The sequence below is a fragment of the Balaenoptera ricei genome, chromosome 14 (assembly GCF_028023285.1).
Source record: "Balaenoptera ricei isolate mBalRic1 chromosome 14, mBalRic1.hap2, whole genome shotgun sequence".
Lineage (NCBI taxonomy): Eukaryota > Metazoa > Chordata > Mammalia > Artiodactyla > Balaenopteridae > Balaenoptera > Balaenoptera ricei.
In genome coordinates, this window is record NC_082652.1 from 7,630,053 (window position 1) to 7,647,687 (window position 17,635).

General features: G+C 42.9%; 1 protein-coding gene across 4 annotated transcripts in view; it reads left to right on the forward strand.

The window, feature by feature from the left end:
* Window positions 1-17,635, forward strand: part of CLIP1 (CAP-Gly domain containing linker protein 1) — a 125,971-nt gene that overhangs the window by 25,455 nt on the left and 82,881 nt on the right. For all 4 annotated transcript variants that reach the window (XM_059894955.1, XM_059894958.1, XM_059894957.1 and 1 more), the window contains exons 2-3: window positions 10,405-10,599; window positions 15,189-15,760. In XM_059894955.1, the coding sequence (XP_059750938.1) occupies window positions 10,515-10,599; window positions 15,189-15,760 (657 nt within the window). In that variant the 5' untranslated portion in view covers window positions 10,405-10,514. The remainder of the gene's footprint in view (window positions 1-10,404; window positions 10,600-15,188; window positions 15,761-17,635) is intronic.

Below are 17,635 nucleotides of genomic sequence, written 5' to 3' on the forward strand. Positions count from 1 at the left end.
TCAGTTGTTCAGCAGTGTTTCTCAAACGTTAGCCTCAAGTTACCAGAAGGGCTTAAAATGCAGATAGCTGGCCCCGCCCCCAGAGTTCGTTTCAGTAGGTTTGGGGAGGGTCCCAAATTATTTGCAGTTCTAGTAAGTTCCCAGGTGACTGCTGCTGCACATTTTGAAAAGTGCTGATTGAGAGCTCCGGTCCATCTGATATCTGCCTTAGAGAAATGTCTGTCTTACATATGCAAATACCCCAGTGTCAGTGCATCATTGTGTTCATGTTGCTTTATGTACACACATCTGGTTTTCCTGTAGATTGTAAGTTCAGGCTCCTTACATCACTCAACCCCTAGCACAATGCTGTATCAGTGGTAATACAGTAGTAAATCCTGTGCTTGCTAACTTGGCATCCGGATCTAAAATTATCTGAACAAGAAGCACATGCTTTTGGAAGGCCTTATAAACTGGGAAGCCCTTTGTGACTCAAAATGTAAAGCAAAAATGCATATAGCAGCAGTTCTCAAACTTTTTTCCTTAGGACCCCTTTACATTCTTAAAAATTATTGAGGTCTCCAAAGAGTTTTTATTTGTCGGTTTTATCTATTGATATTTACCATACTAGGAAGTAAAACTGAAAATATTTTAAAATATTTATTAATTCATTAGACATAATAATAAACCCATACATGTTATATTTCTTTAATGAAGAATAACTATTTTCTAAAGTAAAAAATTTAATGAGAAGATGGCATTGTTTTACATTTTTGCAAATCTCTCTAAATGTCTGGCTTTAACAGAAGCTTAATAGAAGTGAACTCCTGCATTTAATCTGTAGTGATACATTTTTTTTTTAATTGATTGATTGATTGGTTGATTGCTATGTTGGGTCTTCGTTTCTGTGCTAGGGCTTTCTCTAGTTGCGGCAAGCGGGGGCCACTCTTCATCGCGGTGCACGGGCCTCTCATCATCGTGGCCTCTCTCGCTGCAGAGCACAGGCTCCAGACGCGCAGGCTCAGCAGTTGTGGCTCACGGGCCTAGTTACTCCGTGGCATGTGGGATCTTCCCAGACCAGGGCTCGAACCCGTGTCCCCTGCATTGGCAGGCAGACTCTCAACCACTGCGCCACCAGGGAGGCCCCATGTTTTTTTTTTAAATAAATTTATTTATTTATTTTTGTCTGCGTTGGGTCTTTGTTGCTGCGCGCGGGCTTCCTCTAGTTGCGGCGAGCGGGGACTACTCTTCGTTGTGGTGCGTGGATTTCTCATTGCAGTGGCTTCTCTTGTTGTGGAGCACGGGCTCTAGGTGCGCGGGCTTCAGTAGTTGTGGCGCACGGGTTTAGTTGCTCCATGGCACGTGGGATCTTCCTGGACCAGGGCTCGAACCCGTGTCCCCTGCATTGGTAGGCCGATTCTTAACCACTGCGCCACCAGGGAAGTCCCTATACATTGTTTTGGTTGAAGTACATGAAGAAAATTGGCCTCACAGATTTATAGGAAAGGAAGAGCATTTTCAGATAATTATGGATTTTCTTCTTTAATACTACTCCAGGGCTTCCCTGGTGGCGCAGTGGTTAAGAATCCGCATGCCAATGCAGGGGACACAGGTGGGATCTTCCTGGTCTGGGAAGATCCCACATGCCGCAGAGCAACTAAGGCCGTGCACCACAACTACTGAAGCCCACGTACCACAACTACCGAAGCCCATGCACCTAGAGCCTGTGCTCCGCAACAAGAGAAGCCACCACAATGAAGAATAGCCCCTGCTTGCCGCAACTAGAGAAAAGCCTGTGCACAACAATGAAGACCCAACACACCAAAAATAAATAAATAAAATAAATTTATGTATTAAAAAAATACTACTCCAAAAACTTGATAGGCTGTAGTTTCTTAAAGGTGGCATCTCAAACTATATTAATGAACTTTTATTGTTACGTAAAAATCCATTGGTCTAATTTGTGCTTTGAATGAACCCTTTACCCATATGGGATTTTATAACATTATACATTGTTGGTTGGAAAATATTGATTTACTGAGTTATGAGATCTTCCAAATATTGGCACATTAAAAATTATGTTTGTTAACCATCGATCTCATCAGAAATATCTGTAGTATTGCGAAGCTCTCAAGCTCACATCAGAGGATAGGTTTTCCAAAATTCTTTCTCCTGAAAGCTTAAATTTTATCATTGTCAACAAATAGTTGTTTTCCTTGAAGTGACAGGCTCACATAGTTCGTTTTCAAGAAAGTGTCTGCTGGAGATACCGAGTGTGAGTAACCACAGTTTGTCAGGGATTCTTTCAGGTGGAAATGGTGTTCCCTGAACAGAGTGGCTGATTGAGCCTGCCCCTCAGTTGCACGTGTGCTTTCTATTGAGACAGTCATTGTGCAGGGGTGTGCAGCAGAAGTGCTTCACGTGGACTTCCCATTTTGTTACTCAGAATATTAAAAAGGCACATATTCAAGGTTGAAATTTAATAAAATTATTCATTTTTATGCTTTAGCAAGTGCTTTATCACATTCTTATGTGAAAGTAGTTTTTTTTTTTTTTTCCTGGAAGCACTGAATACAGAAAAGAATAGCACAGTGTGCCTCTACTGCCTTGATTATGGCATCTACACTTTTTACCCACTATTGCTACTGTACCACTAGTGCAAATGTCAACGTTGCAGGAGAAGGCAACTAACGTCTTAGCAATATTATGAAAATAGTTTTGACTCCCTGAAAGGGTCTCTGGGTGCTCTAGGCGTGCAGGGCTCACACTTAGAGAACCGCTGCGTTAAAGTAACAAAAATCAGGGTTGGCAGGACGGCCTGTCTCTGTGTCACTCCTGTCTTAGAGAACTTACCCTCCACTTTGTAAGCTCAGAAACTCTTTTTTTTTTAATCCATATACTCAGAGATTAGACTCATACTAACAAATTCAGAGATTGAAGTTTATAAAATATAACTTTGTGTATTTATAATGAGTGAAATGCCAAAAGGCACCATTCCCTTTGGTCGCTCTTAGAAACCCAGACCATAATGTGAGCAAAGGATTTTGGAGCGTTGTCTCAAATGTCCTTAAATGCTGATTTTCACCCAGCTTTTCCAAGTCTGCTTCGTAGACTCCCTATGTTTATTTTCCAGAGAACCTTTTCCCAGGGTGAGTAAAATACATATTTTCTTTTTAACTCTTTTTCTAGACTTCTTGGGCTGTGCTTCTTTTTAGTTTGGCAATGCACAGTCACCTTTCTTCCTTCTTTTGGTGTATTTCATGTTATGTTAAATTACTCATAATGAAATGTAGGTGTATACATATATAAGAATCTGCAGTTTAACAAGATCCCCAGGAGATTTGTGGGCACATAATGAACAATGGAGTGAATACCCATGTACACCCCACCCAGTTTAAGAAATTGAACATTACCATTATGTTGACTTTCGATGTTGTTTTTATAACTGATTATTACAAAACATAGACTTTTTTTTGTTAAATTTTAGGTTCATTATGTTTAGGTTGCTTTCTTCACAAATCCACTTTTTTTTTTTTTTTTTTAAGGGTTTTAGTAGAACAGTGGCAGGATCTGATATATATATATTTTTTAAATTAATTTATTTATTTATGGCTGTGTTGGGTCTTCGTTTCTGTGTGAGGGCTTTCTCTAGTTGTGGCAAGTGGGGGCCACTCTTCATCGCGGTGCGCGGGCCTCTCACTGTCACGGCCTCTCTTGTTGCGGAGCACAGGCTCCAGACGCGCAGGCTCAGTAATTGTGGCTCACGGGCCTAGCTGCTCTGCGGCATGTGGGATCTTCCCAGACCAGGGCTCGAACCCGTGTCCCCTGCATTGGCAGGCAGATTCTCAACCACTGCGCCACCAGGGAAGCCCTTTTTTTTTTTTTTTTTTAAGTACACTGCTTAACTACAATGTAAGACATAATTTTATACTTAACCATTCATCTCTGTACTGCTGGGTTCATCTGCTAATTGAGCCCAATTCCAAACTCTTCAACTCGGCCTTCTATAGTTCATGTTTGTGATTATCAGTCTTCTCTCTCTGTCACCAGCCTCTTCTCTGAACAGTCTCTTTCCCTCCTTGCCTTGTCTAGTCTCTGAAGACACTGTTTCCCCTGCAGCCCTCTCAAGGGCCTACCTCAGACTTGACCGTGTTGTGTGATGCTGTAAATTGCTACTTCTCAGGCCTTCAAAAACCGCAGCCCCTTCGAGGTTCTACCATGCTGATATCCACTGACCTCAGCCTCTTCCCTTCACTCCTTTTAGCTTCTGCCTCCTTCTTGCTGTCCACATCTCCTCCTCCAGTCCCTGTATTTTAGACTCCCACAGTCCTACCAGTAATCCCTTCAGCGCTCAGGCCTCTGAGTTCCATCCCCACGGTCAGAGCCTTGAAGCTTCTCACTCTAAACACCGCCTCGGATCCACTGACCCCTTGCTACTCAAAGGGGAGGGCGTGTCCTCAAAATGGCAGGATTAATATCCTCTGGGAGTGCTGGAAAGCAGAATCTGAGGCCTCACCCCAGAGTTACCAAATCAGAATCTGCAGTTTGACAAGATCCCCAGAACTTCCCTGGTGGCGCAGTGATTCAAAATCCGCCTGCCAATTTAGGGGACACGGGTTTGAGCCCTGGTTCGGGAAGATCCCACATGCCGCGGAGCAACTAAGCCCGTGCGCCACAACTACTGAGCCCACGCGCCTAGAGCCCGTGCTCCGCAACAAGAGACGCCACCGCAATGAGAAGCCCGCGCACCGCAACGAAGAGTAGCCCCCGCTTGCCCCAACTAGAGAAAGCCCACGCGCAGCAGTGAAGACCCAACGCAGCCAAAAATAAATAAAATAAATACATTAAAGGAAAAAAAAAAAAAGATCCCCAAATTTGTATGCACATTTGAGTATCCAGCGTCTCCATTCTAACAATCCTTCATCCTCTTTGAGACCTCTGATCCAATTTTTCACTCTGACCTCACCCTGTCTTCACTTCCCTTTTTACTCATCTCAGATCCCCCGTGCCATTTTAATCACTCCTTTAAAACACTCCTTTAAAATCACCATCACCTCCCTTGCTTTTCCCTTCTATTTTAATTTAACTGGCAGAATTTTGATTGTAGTTGAACTTAGCTATCTACCTTCCTCATGTCTGTGCCTGAGCAGAAGCTTGTTATTAGAGAAAAAATAACAGGAGACAGGTTTCACTTTAAATTCATGACCACAAGCCTCACGTGTACTTTGGGCTGCTTGGCGTTCCTACTACATTTCCCTAGTAAGCTCCTGTTTCTCTGCTAAAAGACAAATATTTTTGTGTGTTCAGCACTCTCTCTGAGCCTCCCAGCGGTTTCTCCTTTCCTGCTTACCCCACCGGCCAGTGAGAAAATGAAAGAGTACCTTTCACATAGTAGTTTCTCAGGAGATATTTGTTGAATGAATGGATGACCATCTTGTGGGAAGATTTCCTTCAGAGAGTGAATCTGTTCAGCGAAGTACCAGGTCCCAAAAGCGCCAGCACTGATTTCATTGACCTTGGGAAAGTCACTTACCTTCTCAGACCTTAATCCTCTTTGTCCATGAATGGGCATAAAGATATTTGTTCACCTACCTTCACAGCTATTTTGAGACACAAATAAGGCAGTTTTATATTTGTGCTTTGTGCAGTCTCAGCACTGTACATGTGTAGGTCATTTTAGTAATACTCGTCCTAATGTTTTTTTTTAATTAATTTATTTTATTTTATTGTTTATTTTTGGCCGCATTGGGTCTTTGTTGCTGTGCGCCGGCTTTCTCTAGTTGTGGCGAGCAGGGGCTACTCTTCATTGTGGTGCACAGGCTTCTCTCTCATTGCGGTGGCTTCTCTTGTTGAGGAGCACGGGCTCTAGGCACGTGGGCTTCAGTAGTTGTGGCACATAGGCTCAGTAGTTGTGGCTCACGGGCTCTAGAGCGCAGGCTCAGTATTGTGGCACACGGGCTTCGTTGCTCCGTGGCATGTGGGATCTTCCCGGACCAGGGCTCGAACCTGTGTCCCCTGCATTGGCAGGCGGATTCTTAACCACTGTGCCACCAGGGACGCCCCCTAATTTTTTTTTCTTTTTTTTTTTTTTAGTCCTAGTGTTTTTAATTGTGGTGTGTGGTCTCTTCTGAGTTTGAACGTTAGATTTAGGGAAAGAACTTGGGCTCTGGAATCACACTTGTGTTCACCTCTCTGCTTCTTAGCTGAATAACTTTAGGTGGCAGGTCATTAACAAATGAGGAAATACATGTGTTAGTTTCTGAGATGTTCCTTCATTAAAGAAGGAATAGTTATAGTAGCTAATCTATAGTATTATTATTGTAAGGCTCAACTGGGATAATAAGGATAACAATTATTTCTAAATTATAATATTCTGGTGCTGTGGTCCTCAGGTGTTGGGAGGATGGGGGTGTCTTATTTTAGATCCAAAACTGTTGATTCAGTGATCATAAATATCAAAATTTCAAATATTCTCAGTGTATTAGTGAGGCAAGAATATCTTTTTTCCTTTAGCATGTGTTTTGGAATTGATTAGTTTCAATGTGACATTCACTGACCTTGAAACACTATGCAGAGCTGTTGCTTCTGGATCATTACATTTTATGGGTACCATGACCAAGACTTTGATCTGTTGTTTCTCAGTGAATTGATTTTTTAAAGCAAGCCTGACTTGGCATTCATTAATAATGTATGAAGAAGAAACTTAAATTGGAAGATTTAAAAACCAACATTGTTGGTTTTTATTTTTTTTATTTTTTTTAAATGAAGAATTTTTATTCATCAAAAAACCATGACGAGAATGAAAAATAATCAGAGAAGGAGAGGATATTTACAACAGATGTAACTCAATAATGATTAGTACCAAGAATGTATGCAAATCAATGAGTAAAAGACAGCTGACTTGAACACAACAGAGACAAGTTTTGAATGGGCACTTTTCAAAAGAAGAATTACAGTGACCAATGAACATAGGCAGATGCTCAAATTTGTTCCTAATTAGAGAAATGCAAAATAAAACCACAATGAATGTCTCAACATCACACTGGCCAAAGTTAAAGTCTGGCAATATCAAGTGTTGGTGAACTGGAACTCATACACAGCAGGGGAAAAGGAGAGGGATATTAAATGTTAAAGATATGCCTACCTCACAATCCAGCAATTAAACTCCTAGGTCAGTGCCCTACAGAAATGTGTTTATGTGCACAAAGATGCTCGTTGCAGCATTGCTTATAATAGCCAAAAACTGAAATCACTCCAGAAGTGTCTGTCACAGTAAAATAAAGTGGTACTAAGGAAATGGCACATCATACAGTAATGAAAATGAATAAATCACACCAACACGCGATGTGAATTGTATAAGCAATGTTGAGTGAAAGATACCAGACACAACATACAGTGTGATTCCATTTTTATACGTCAAAAGTAGGCAAAACAAACTAATCATATTGTTGCACACATAACCGGTAAAACTATTTTCTAAAAGGGGAGTATTGCCGTAAAGTTAGAATAGTAGTTACCTCTGGGAGACAAAGGCGAGGCTGGAGGGGACACACAGGGAGATTTTGGAGTGCCGGCAGTGGCTTTTCTGCATCTGGTTTGTGATTACATAGCTGTTTGCTTCACCCATAAAACTGTATATCTGTTTTATGTACATATCTGTTTTATGTACTTTTCTGTATATTTCACAAATTTAAAAGAATGAGAGAGAACTTGTACTACGAAATGTTAACAGTGATTAGAGCCATAATTATTAAAATAGTGTGGAAAACTAGAAGGCCCAGAAATAGGTCCAAGACACAAAAAACACAGAGTGGATTTTTAAATTGCTCCCAATTCTCTTATTGAGACAGACTAGATTTTCCTCCTTCATTAAATCTTGGTCACAGTTCCCTGCTTTGGGATTCAAGTAGCTCAGATGGACCGAGAGCTAGAGGCATGAAGATTAGACAACAGAAGACATAAGACTTTGGGTTTATGACCGTTCTTGGGTTCCTGATAACCACACGCCTGTTTCTTAGGCCGAGGCTTTTAGTTGGCCAGTGTTTTGTGAGCTTAGCATGTTGAGCTGCAAGGTTTGAAACTGGCTGAGGCTGGCCTAGTCGCTTATTGTTTTCAGAATTTCTCTTCAGGGAGGAGTGCTTGACCTGAGCCCAAGAATTCACTGTTTAGCCCGAGTGAAATATTTTAAGGAGTACTTCATCCTCTCTTCTCGCCGCTATAGTAGCTTTTCCAGGACGATCGTGCCTCCTTTGTCTGTTCTGTCCTTAACTACCTGACCCTTGTCACTTTATGATATTGGACCAGGGTGAAGAGTAGCCAAGACACAAGACCCCATGGTAATCTCTGCACTTAGCTTATCCCTATCTTCCTCAAATATTTTTGCACGAGTAAGTAGCCTAGAGGAGACTCAGTGAAACCCTCCATGTGTCTAAGGCGGTAGCAGGAGCAGGTAGCTCTGCTTGCGGCCTACAGACTGTGTATGGTGAGGGTCTGGCAGTAAAGCACGTGGTTTCCGCTCTGAGTTAGAACCACCTGACCTGGCACACAGACCCCCAGCACACTGCCGCCGTCCTGGCAGTGAGGGTGATGGTGGTGACAGTAAGGAGCCCGGGAATTTTGTATTAACAGCCGGGATCGGCAACCCCTGTCTTCAAGCACACAGCAGTGCTTTCTCTGTTAGTCCCAGTCTTCCCCCAAGCCACATGGCTTACCTTTGACTTCGTAAAAAACACTTTGTGCCGTTTTGGACCCTCTTGAGAACCATGGGGAATCTTCAGAGTGAGCCTAATGAGACTACTCTCTTGGTTTGATTTCCGTTCAGTCTGATTATCTTTGTTTTTTTGTTTGTTTGTTTGTTTGAAGATTTTTTGATGTGGACCATTTGTAAAATCTTCATTGAGTTTGTTACAGTGTTGCTTCTGTTTTTATGTTTTGGTTTTTTGGCCTCGAGGCATGTGGGAATCTTAGCTCCCCGACCAGGGATCGAACCTGCACCCCTCTATTGGAAGGTGAAGTCTTAACCACTGGACCGCCAGGGAAGTCCCAGTCTGATTATCTTTGAATAGAAAAACTTACACGGCTATATTAGTTTCCTGGGGCCGCCATAACAAGTGACCACAAACCGGGTGGCTTAAGACAACAGATTTGTTCTCTCAGAGATCTGGAGGCCAGAAGTCCAAGATCAAAGTATCACCAGGGTTGGTTCCTTCTGGAGCTCTGAGGGAGACTCCGTCTCATGCTTCTGTCTTAGCTTCTGGTGGCTGCTGGCTGTCCTTGGCTTGTAGTCACATGGCTGCAATCTCTGCCTGGGTCTTCACCTGGCCGTCTCCTCTGTGCTCTCCTCTTCTAATTAGGACACTTGTCATCAGATTTAGGGCCCAGGCAAGTGATCCAGGACGAGCTCATCTCAAGATCCGTAACTGAATTGCGTCTGCAAAGACTCTTCTCTCAAATAAGGTCACATGCATAGGTTCCAGATGGACATATCTTTTGGGGAGGCCACCATTCAACTCACTGCAGGGACCGTAGCAGCTCCTCTGTTAGCCCTGGCCAGACTGTTTACTGATGCTTGGCATTGCTTGTGAGAGAGCCAGAGAGTGAGGTCTGTGCTTCGTCATCCAAGCTCGACTACCAGAAAAAAAATGCAAAATGCAGCCGTGTGAGAGAGTCAGTAAATAGCATTTTTCTCTTTGAATTCTGTTTTATTAGGTATTATGTCTAGAAATATTTTTCTGTATTCCAAAATCCCAAGGTCTTCCTCCTCTCTTAAAGAGCGAATGGCAAAGTACTGTTTTGCCTGAGCGCAGAAGCTGTAGATTCATACTTGGTCTTGAGTAAATCAGAAGTTCATTGTGTTTCTGTAGACAAAACAAAGATAACTTCCTTTTAGTACTTTCCAGATACGGCTTTTTCTTACAGAGTTTGAATTTGAATCTTTCTCTTGTTTAACATATACTTGGCTTTATACTGAGTTACTGTATAATTCTGTGGATTAAATAGTATATACAGTTAATACGGGCTAGTGGTCATCAAGCTTAAGCAACATAGAAGTCAATGAAGTGAAAACTGAAAGTTCCCTTCTCTTCCCCCCATTTAGTTTGGTGCACATTTTTCTGAACCCTCTTCTATGGATTGTGTGGTTTTTAGGCACTGTACTGATCTGGTATTATTAGATACTATAAAGAAAAGTGAATATATTGCCAGCCTTAGCTACTTGTCTTTAGGATAGTAAATTGCTTTTACATCTATTTCAGCAGCATCTTCATATTTTTGATATCTGGAGTTTTCTAGGTTCCTAGGTTCATTGTGGAGATGGTTTTCTTATCATACATAAGGAAAAGTTTAGGCTGTGAAAGCTACTTTCGTAACTCTTTCTACTTTCTTTCTCCTATAGATTCTAAACTCTTTATATTTTTCTCTTTGCAGATTTAACCCAGAGACTGACTCCACTATAGAAACACCCACAGTTCTATCAATGACTGGGGAAAGATAGTGGCAACAGGCAAAGGAAAAACAGCTCTGATATCCTAAGGACAATGAGTATGCTGAAACCAAGCGGGCTTAAGGCCCCGACGAAGATCCTTAAGCCTGGAAGCACAGCCTTGAAGACACCTGCTCCTGGTAATGCTTTATGTTTCTCCTTAATAGCAAGTTTTTCATCCTATGTGAAGACTTCTATTTGAAAAATTTAAAAAGACAATCTTATAAAACTTCATATTGTTGAAAATACTTGAGAAAGTTTCAATTAAAAGACATAGAATTTTATGGGCTTCCCTGGTGGCGCAGTGGTTGAGAATCTGCCTGCCAACGCAGGGCACACGAGTTCGAGCCCTGGTCTGGGAAGATCCCACATGCCGCGGAGCAACTGGGCCCGTGAGCCACAGTTACTGAGCCTGCGCATCTGGAGCCTGTGCTCCGCAACAAGAGAGGCCGCGACAGTGAGAGGCCCGCGCACCGCGATGAAGAGTGGCCCCCGCTTGCCACAACTAGAGAAAGCCCTCGCACAGAAACTAAGACCCAACACAGCCAAAAAAATAATAATAATAAATAAATTAAAAAAAAAAAAAGACATAGAATTTTATATTTAGTAGACTTAATCAGTGAAGAGTCTATTTCATCGATTCAGCGTAAGGTTCTGAAATAGTTGTCAAGTTAATTTCAGTGTTTGAGCCTTACAGTGTTAAAGTGTTTCTTCAGTTTTTCTGCCCACGTGTCTTCCTGAACTCATCAGGACCTTTCTCTTGGGGTTTAGGGATAGATAGAGAAAACAAAGACTAATCTGGCTTAAAAGATATGATGACAGGGCTTCCCTGGTGGTGCAGTGGTTGAGAATCTGCCTGCCAATGCAGGGGACACGGGTTCGATCCCTGGTCTGGGAAGATCCCACATGCTATGGAGCAACTAAGCCCGTGTGCCGCAACTACTGAGCCTGTGCTCTAGAGCCCGCGAGCCACAACTACTGAGCCCGTGTGCCGCAACTGCTGAAGCCCATGCGCCTAGAGCCCGTGCTTCACAACGAGAGAAGCCACTGCAATGAGAAGCCCGCGCACCGCAACAAAGAGTAGCCCCTGCTCGCCGCAACTAGAGAAAGCCTGCGCGCAGCAACGAAGACCCAACATAGCCAAAAATAAATAAATAAAATAAATAAATTTATTTAAGAAAAAAGAAAAGATATGATGACAGTCATTGACCTGAAATTGGCCATCATCATCAAGGGAGCAGGTAGTACAGTAGCTCAAGTCTGGCTCATGAGGGAAAACCTTCCCCATTTTATAGATGAACTTGTGTCTTTTATTATCTTTAACAACCTGTTTCTCATCAGTTCTCCATCTCCTCCTTCAGCATTTCCATTTCCATCCCATAATGATCACCTAAGGTCTTTAGTAAGAGAGGCAGGAGAGAAGCATCTGATGCTTGCTTTTACCATCTTTTATGTGATTTGTATACTATTAGATCTTATGTTTTCAGCCTTTCCAGACAGGTGCCCACCATAATCTATTAAGTACAACATTGTTTCTTCAAGTTCTTCCATAAAGACATTCATTGGTCTTCCTTGAGGGAAGGGATCTTTGTGTTCGCTTTTTTTTCCTTTTTTTTTTTTCTCTGCTGTATTCCATCCACACACCTAGAAAATTGCCTGGTATGTAACAGGAGCTCAGTAAATATGTGTTGACTCATTGGAGATCCTGAGTTATTTACATTTTATGTATCAGGATAAAACCCGGTTCTTTTCAGAGAGGCCATAAGACATTGTAATAGGGAAGAACCTTTTGTATTCTATTACAAGTTACTCACTAAAGGGATGTTGCCTGTAAGTTTAAATTATACATAATGGCGCATCTCTTGGAACCCTGCTTCCCAGATACTGAGCATTAAGCTAAAATACCTTTGTTCAGCTCACAGGAAACATCCTGGCCAGGCCCACCTGTGAATGACTGCAGGGAGGAAGGAATTAACCCATGCCCTCCGGAGGCTGATGAGAACCAGGAAGTGTCTGACTTTACTCCCTCCCCTTTTAGTATAAAAGGAGCCCGAATTCTAACTCAGGCAAGATGGTTCTTTGGGGCCCGAGGCCACCATCTTGTCGGTCTGCTGGCTTTCCGAATAAAGTCGTTATTCTTTGCCCCAGCAATTCGTCTCTTGGTTATCTGCCTGTTGTGTGGTGAGTAGTACGAGCTTAGACTCGGTAACAACATCTTAGAGGAAAGCTTTACTGATAAAGCAAAGGATTGTGAAGAAATGGGTTTATTTAAGGACTATTTAGCCTTGGGGAAGTCAGTCAAAATTGGCATCCCCTTCTCCTCAAAATCCTTCCTCTTTTAAGACCCCTTCAAATGCCAACCCTTCTCTGAAGCCTTCCACTGTTATATTTACCCCTGTTAGCATTATCTTTTTCACTTTTAGTATTTTTCGTGCATACCTTTTAGCACTTGAAGTCCTTGAGTGCAGGGATCATGAGTAATTCAACTTGGTTTCTCCAGTGTTACTTGGCACACATTAGGTTTTTTGAAATTAAGATTAAAGCAGCTTATTAATACTAAAACTTACACGCTTAAAAGGAAGTAATTGCCAAGGAATTCAAGATACTTTTATGAACATTGTTTTTCAGAAATTCATGCTTGCAGCACTCTGTGAAGAGTAACTGTTGATGTGCAAAGCCAGAACTGATGCTAAAAAAAAACTGGCCCCTGTCTTTGGCAGATTATTTATTATCTGTTCTATCTGAGAGCATCCACTGTCTTCTAAACAAACAAACAAACAAGCAAAAAAACCCTCCACAAATGGAAACTCCACAGTCCCCCTTTCTGTGTCGGGTAAAGAGATGTTCAGCACCCACTCTCGCTCAGCTGGGCCACTCTGCTCCCCAGTCTGTGTGATTCAATCCTGTCGATCAGGCCTCAGACTAGGTATCACCTCCTCCAGGAGGCCTTCCCTGACTGCTCTGCCCAGAGGCACTGTCTCCTTCACAGCACTTAGACCACCTGAAGTTACCTGGTGTGTGCCTTGACTGTCTGCTTCTCCACCGCTAGACCCTGAGCTCTATGAAGGCATGGACTGTGCTGTCTTGCTTTGTCCCTGGTGAAGAACAATGCCTGGGACTAGTTCCGGAGTGGTAGGAACTCAAGAAAGATGCATAACGTGGATAAATACATTATTTCATTTAATCCTCATTCAAAGAAAAAAAGCCCTCAAGATAGATATTACTGCTTTCCCCTTTTACAGATGAAAAAACTAAACTCAAGAGAGGTCACGGAACATCCTAAGATCACGATATGCCCAGTAAATGGCAGACATTAAGAATTCAGGCTCGGGCTTCCCTGGTGGCGCAGTGGTTGAGAGTCTGCCTGCCAATGCAGGGGACACGGGTTCGAGCCCTGGTCTGGGAAGATCCCACATGCTGTGGAGCAACTAAGCCCGTGAGCCACAACTACTGAGCCTGCGCGTCTGGAGCCTGTGCTCCGCAAGGGGAGAGGCCGCGACAGTGAGAGGCCCGCGCACCGCGATGAAGAGAGGCCCCCACTCTCCGCAACTGGAGAAAGCCCTCTCACAGAAACGAAGACCCAACACAGCCAAATATAAATAAATAAATAAATAAATAAATAAATTTATTAAAAAAAAAAAAAAAAAGAATTCAGGCTCTCTTTGCCAGTTCACGCTGAATATTTAATAAACGCTTGCCAGGTGAACGCGTGAATGTACTTCCAGTGTAAATGTCACATTCCTGGCAGAATTTAACTCTGTCTTTACCGTAGGGTAGAGTTTGCCAAGTCGTCTTGCCTTTACAGGGAGTCGGGCCAGGTGCTCTCTTTTCTTCCCTGCTGTGATTTCCATTTCTGCCAGCAAAGGAATAGTCTTGGAATAATGATGGTAGGGACTGCGGCACTGAATCCCCTCCTGCATCAAGTTAATTGCGCATGTGTGTGGTTAAATGGGCCTAGTCCTGTCAGCTTTACCTGACCACTCAAATGGGGGAACAGAGCCCATCTCAGTGGGTCCGAACGGGCATTTGCTCATGATGTGCAGGATACAGGGTGAAGAATGAAATCAGACCTATATTATGAATTCTGGGAAAAGGACTACTTTTTTTTTTCTCAATTTTGACTTCTTCCAGTCTTAATTGCAGATAAGGACTAAGTCTTATCAGCTCACTGAGTTTTGACAGCATTGAAAATGGTAGTGATGCGGGACTTCCCTGGTAGTACAGTGGTAAGGATCTGCCTGCCAATGCAGGGGACACGGGTTCAAGCCCTGGTCCAGGAAGATCCCACATGCCACAGAGCAACTAAGCCCGTGCGCCACAACTACTGAAGCCGGCGTGCCTAGAGTCCGTACTCCGCAACAAGAGAAGCCACCGCAATGAGAAGCCTGTGCACTGCAATGAAGAGTAGCCCCTGCTCGCCGCAACTAGAGAAAGCCCGTGTGCAGCAATGAAGACCCAACGCGGCCAAAATAAATAAATAAGTTAATTAATTAAAAAAAAAAAGAAAATGATAGTGATGGGTCAAGTACTTTTTGCCTCCTTGCTAAAAAAAAAAAAAAAAAAAAAGGAAGGAAAAAGAAGAAGAAAGATAAACAGAGCACCTCTTGAAGAGTTGTGGCTACTTCTGTTGCTTTTGGCCCTTTCTCTAGTTTATTTTCCTTTTAACTTAGGGGTTGTCTGCTTAAATATGAAATCGAATCTTTTCTGATCCTTTCTTCTCTGTTTTCAGTTGCAGCTCCAATAGAAAAAACAATATCCAGTGAAAAAGCATCAAGCACTCCGTCTGCTGAGACACAAGAGGAGTTTGTGGATGATTTTCGAGTTGGGGAGCGAGTTTGGGTGAATGGGAATAAGCCTGGATTTATCCAGTTCCTGGGAGAAACCCAGTTTGCACCAGGCCAATGGGCCGGGATTGTTTTAGATGAACCCATAGGCAAGAACGATGGTTCAGTGGCAGGAATTCGGTATTTCCAGTGTGAGCCTTTAAAGGGCATATTCACCCGACCTTCAAAGTTGACGAGGAAGGTGCAGGCAGAAGATGAAGCCGACGGCCTGCAGACAACTCATGCTTCCAGAGCGACTTCGCCTCTGTCCACTTCGACAGCCAGCATGGTGTCCTCTTCCCCAGCCACCCCCTCAAATATTCCCCATAAATTGCCCCAGCCTACTGCAAAGGAACCTTCAGCTACGTCTCAGATCAGCAACCTTACAAAAACCACCAGTGAATCTATTTCCAACCTTTCGGAGGCCGGCTCAATCAAGAAAGGAGAAAGAGAGCTCAAAATTGGAGACCGAGTATTGGTGAGTCCATAAACCTTCCAAGGTCGTTATGTTGACCTGAGTGAGGGGTTGAAATACACACATGCGGGCTCAGAATCTGTTCTGTAGGGGTGACCATTCATTTATAGAGAAAGTAATCAGCTTTTCTGGTTCCGTTTATGTGTAAATATACAACAGATTAGAAACTGGCTACGTAGTTTGCGTGTAGTATAAGGGTAGGTTTGCAGGGATCGACTCTAGTTTTATCTTCCAGTTTAGTCAGAAGAATATTGAGTTTTTAGCTTGTAAATATTAAGGTAACTTTACTTGACAAAACAAGCTGAGAGGGGGACTTAGATGTTTTTAACAAAGGTTTTTTTCTTTCTTTCTGGTTTTTAATTTTTGATTTAAGGATAGTGTGTTGGTAAATATGAGATCCTGTTTCTTTGAGTGTCTTGGAAAACTCAGAGATCACAGGATGTTATTTCAGAATTTCGCTGCCTTTTAAATGATCAGGTTTAGGTCTAGGAAAAGAAAGGAGGGACTTCCCTGGTGGTCCAGTGGTTAAGAATCCACCTTCCAATGCAGGAGACGCGGGTTGATCCCTGGTCTGGGAACTGAGGTCCCACGTGCTGAGGGGCAACCAAGTCCGTGCGCTCTGGAACCTGCACGCCACAACTAGAGAGAAGACTGTGCGTGGCAGCTAAGACCCGACGCAGCCAAATAAATAAATAAATAAATATTAAGAAAAAAAAGGAAATGTACTGTAGTTTCTTTTTTTTTTTTTACTAATAAGCAGGAAACAATGTATAAGGTCTACATGTTGTACATTCTAGAACCCCTGAATGACACAGTGACTGATTTATTCTTTTTTTTTTTTTTTTAATTATTTAATTAATTTATTTATTTATGGCTGTGTTGGGTCTTCGTTTCTGTGCGAGGGCTTCCTCTAGTGCGGCAAGTGGGGACCACTCTTCATCGCGGTGCGCGGGCCTCTCACTATCGCAGCCTCTCTTGTTGCGGAGCACAGGCTCCAGACGCGCAGGCTCAGTAATTGTGGCTCACGGGCCCAGTTGCTCCGTGGCATGTGGGATCTTCCCAGGCCAGGGCTCGAACCCCTGTCCCCTGCATTGGCAGGCAGATTCTCAACCACTGCGCCACCAGGGAAGCCCCTTTTTGTTTGTTTTAAATGAGAGGCAGTGTAGCAGTGCTAAAAACACAAGCTGAGTCCAGCTCTGCCTTTGTGACCTCAGCAAGTTATTTAACTTCTTGGTTTTCTCATCTATGAAAATGAGGTTGAATAATAGTGCTAACATCTAACATTGTTGTGAGGATTAAATTAGATGATGCATATAACATTCTTAGCAGTGCCTGGTATCCAGTCAACACTCAAGAAAAGGTAGCTTTTTTTTTTTTTTTTTAAACAGCAGAACCTTACTTATTTATTTATTTATTTATTTATTGGCCACACCATGCGGCTTGTGGAATCTTAGTTCCCTGACCAGGGATTTCAATCCTAGGCCCTCGGCAGTGAAAGCACCGAGTCCTAACCACTGGACCGCCAGAGAATTCCCAAGAAATGGTAGCTGTTTTTCTCACTGATGAAAATTTAAAGCTATTCTCTGACTTTTTCAACACTTTGGTCAGTTCAGTTCAAGGCATGACGTTTGTCTGAAGTCTTTGACCCTGTGCTCTTCAGTTTCCTTTGTATCCGTAAAAATTCCATCAGTCTTGGAGGCGTACAGTAATATAATGGGAAAAAAAGAATGGCTGTTAGCCTTTAGAATGTCCCGTGCATCTCGTTTAATGTGTCAGCAGTATATGGAGTAGCCCCCATAGAATTGGTGAGGAAACAGAGGTTCTAAGAAGTACAATCGCTTGCCCAAGGTCATACAACCTGAAGAGTGGTGCTTCTGC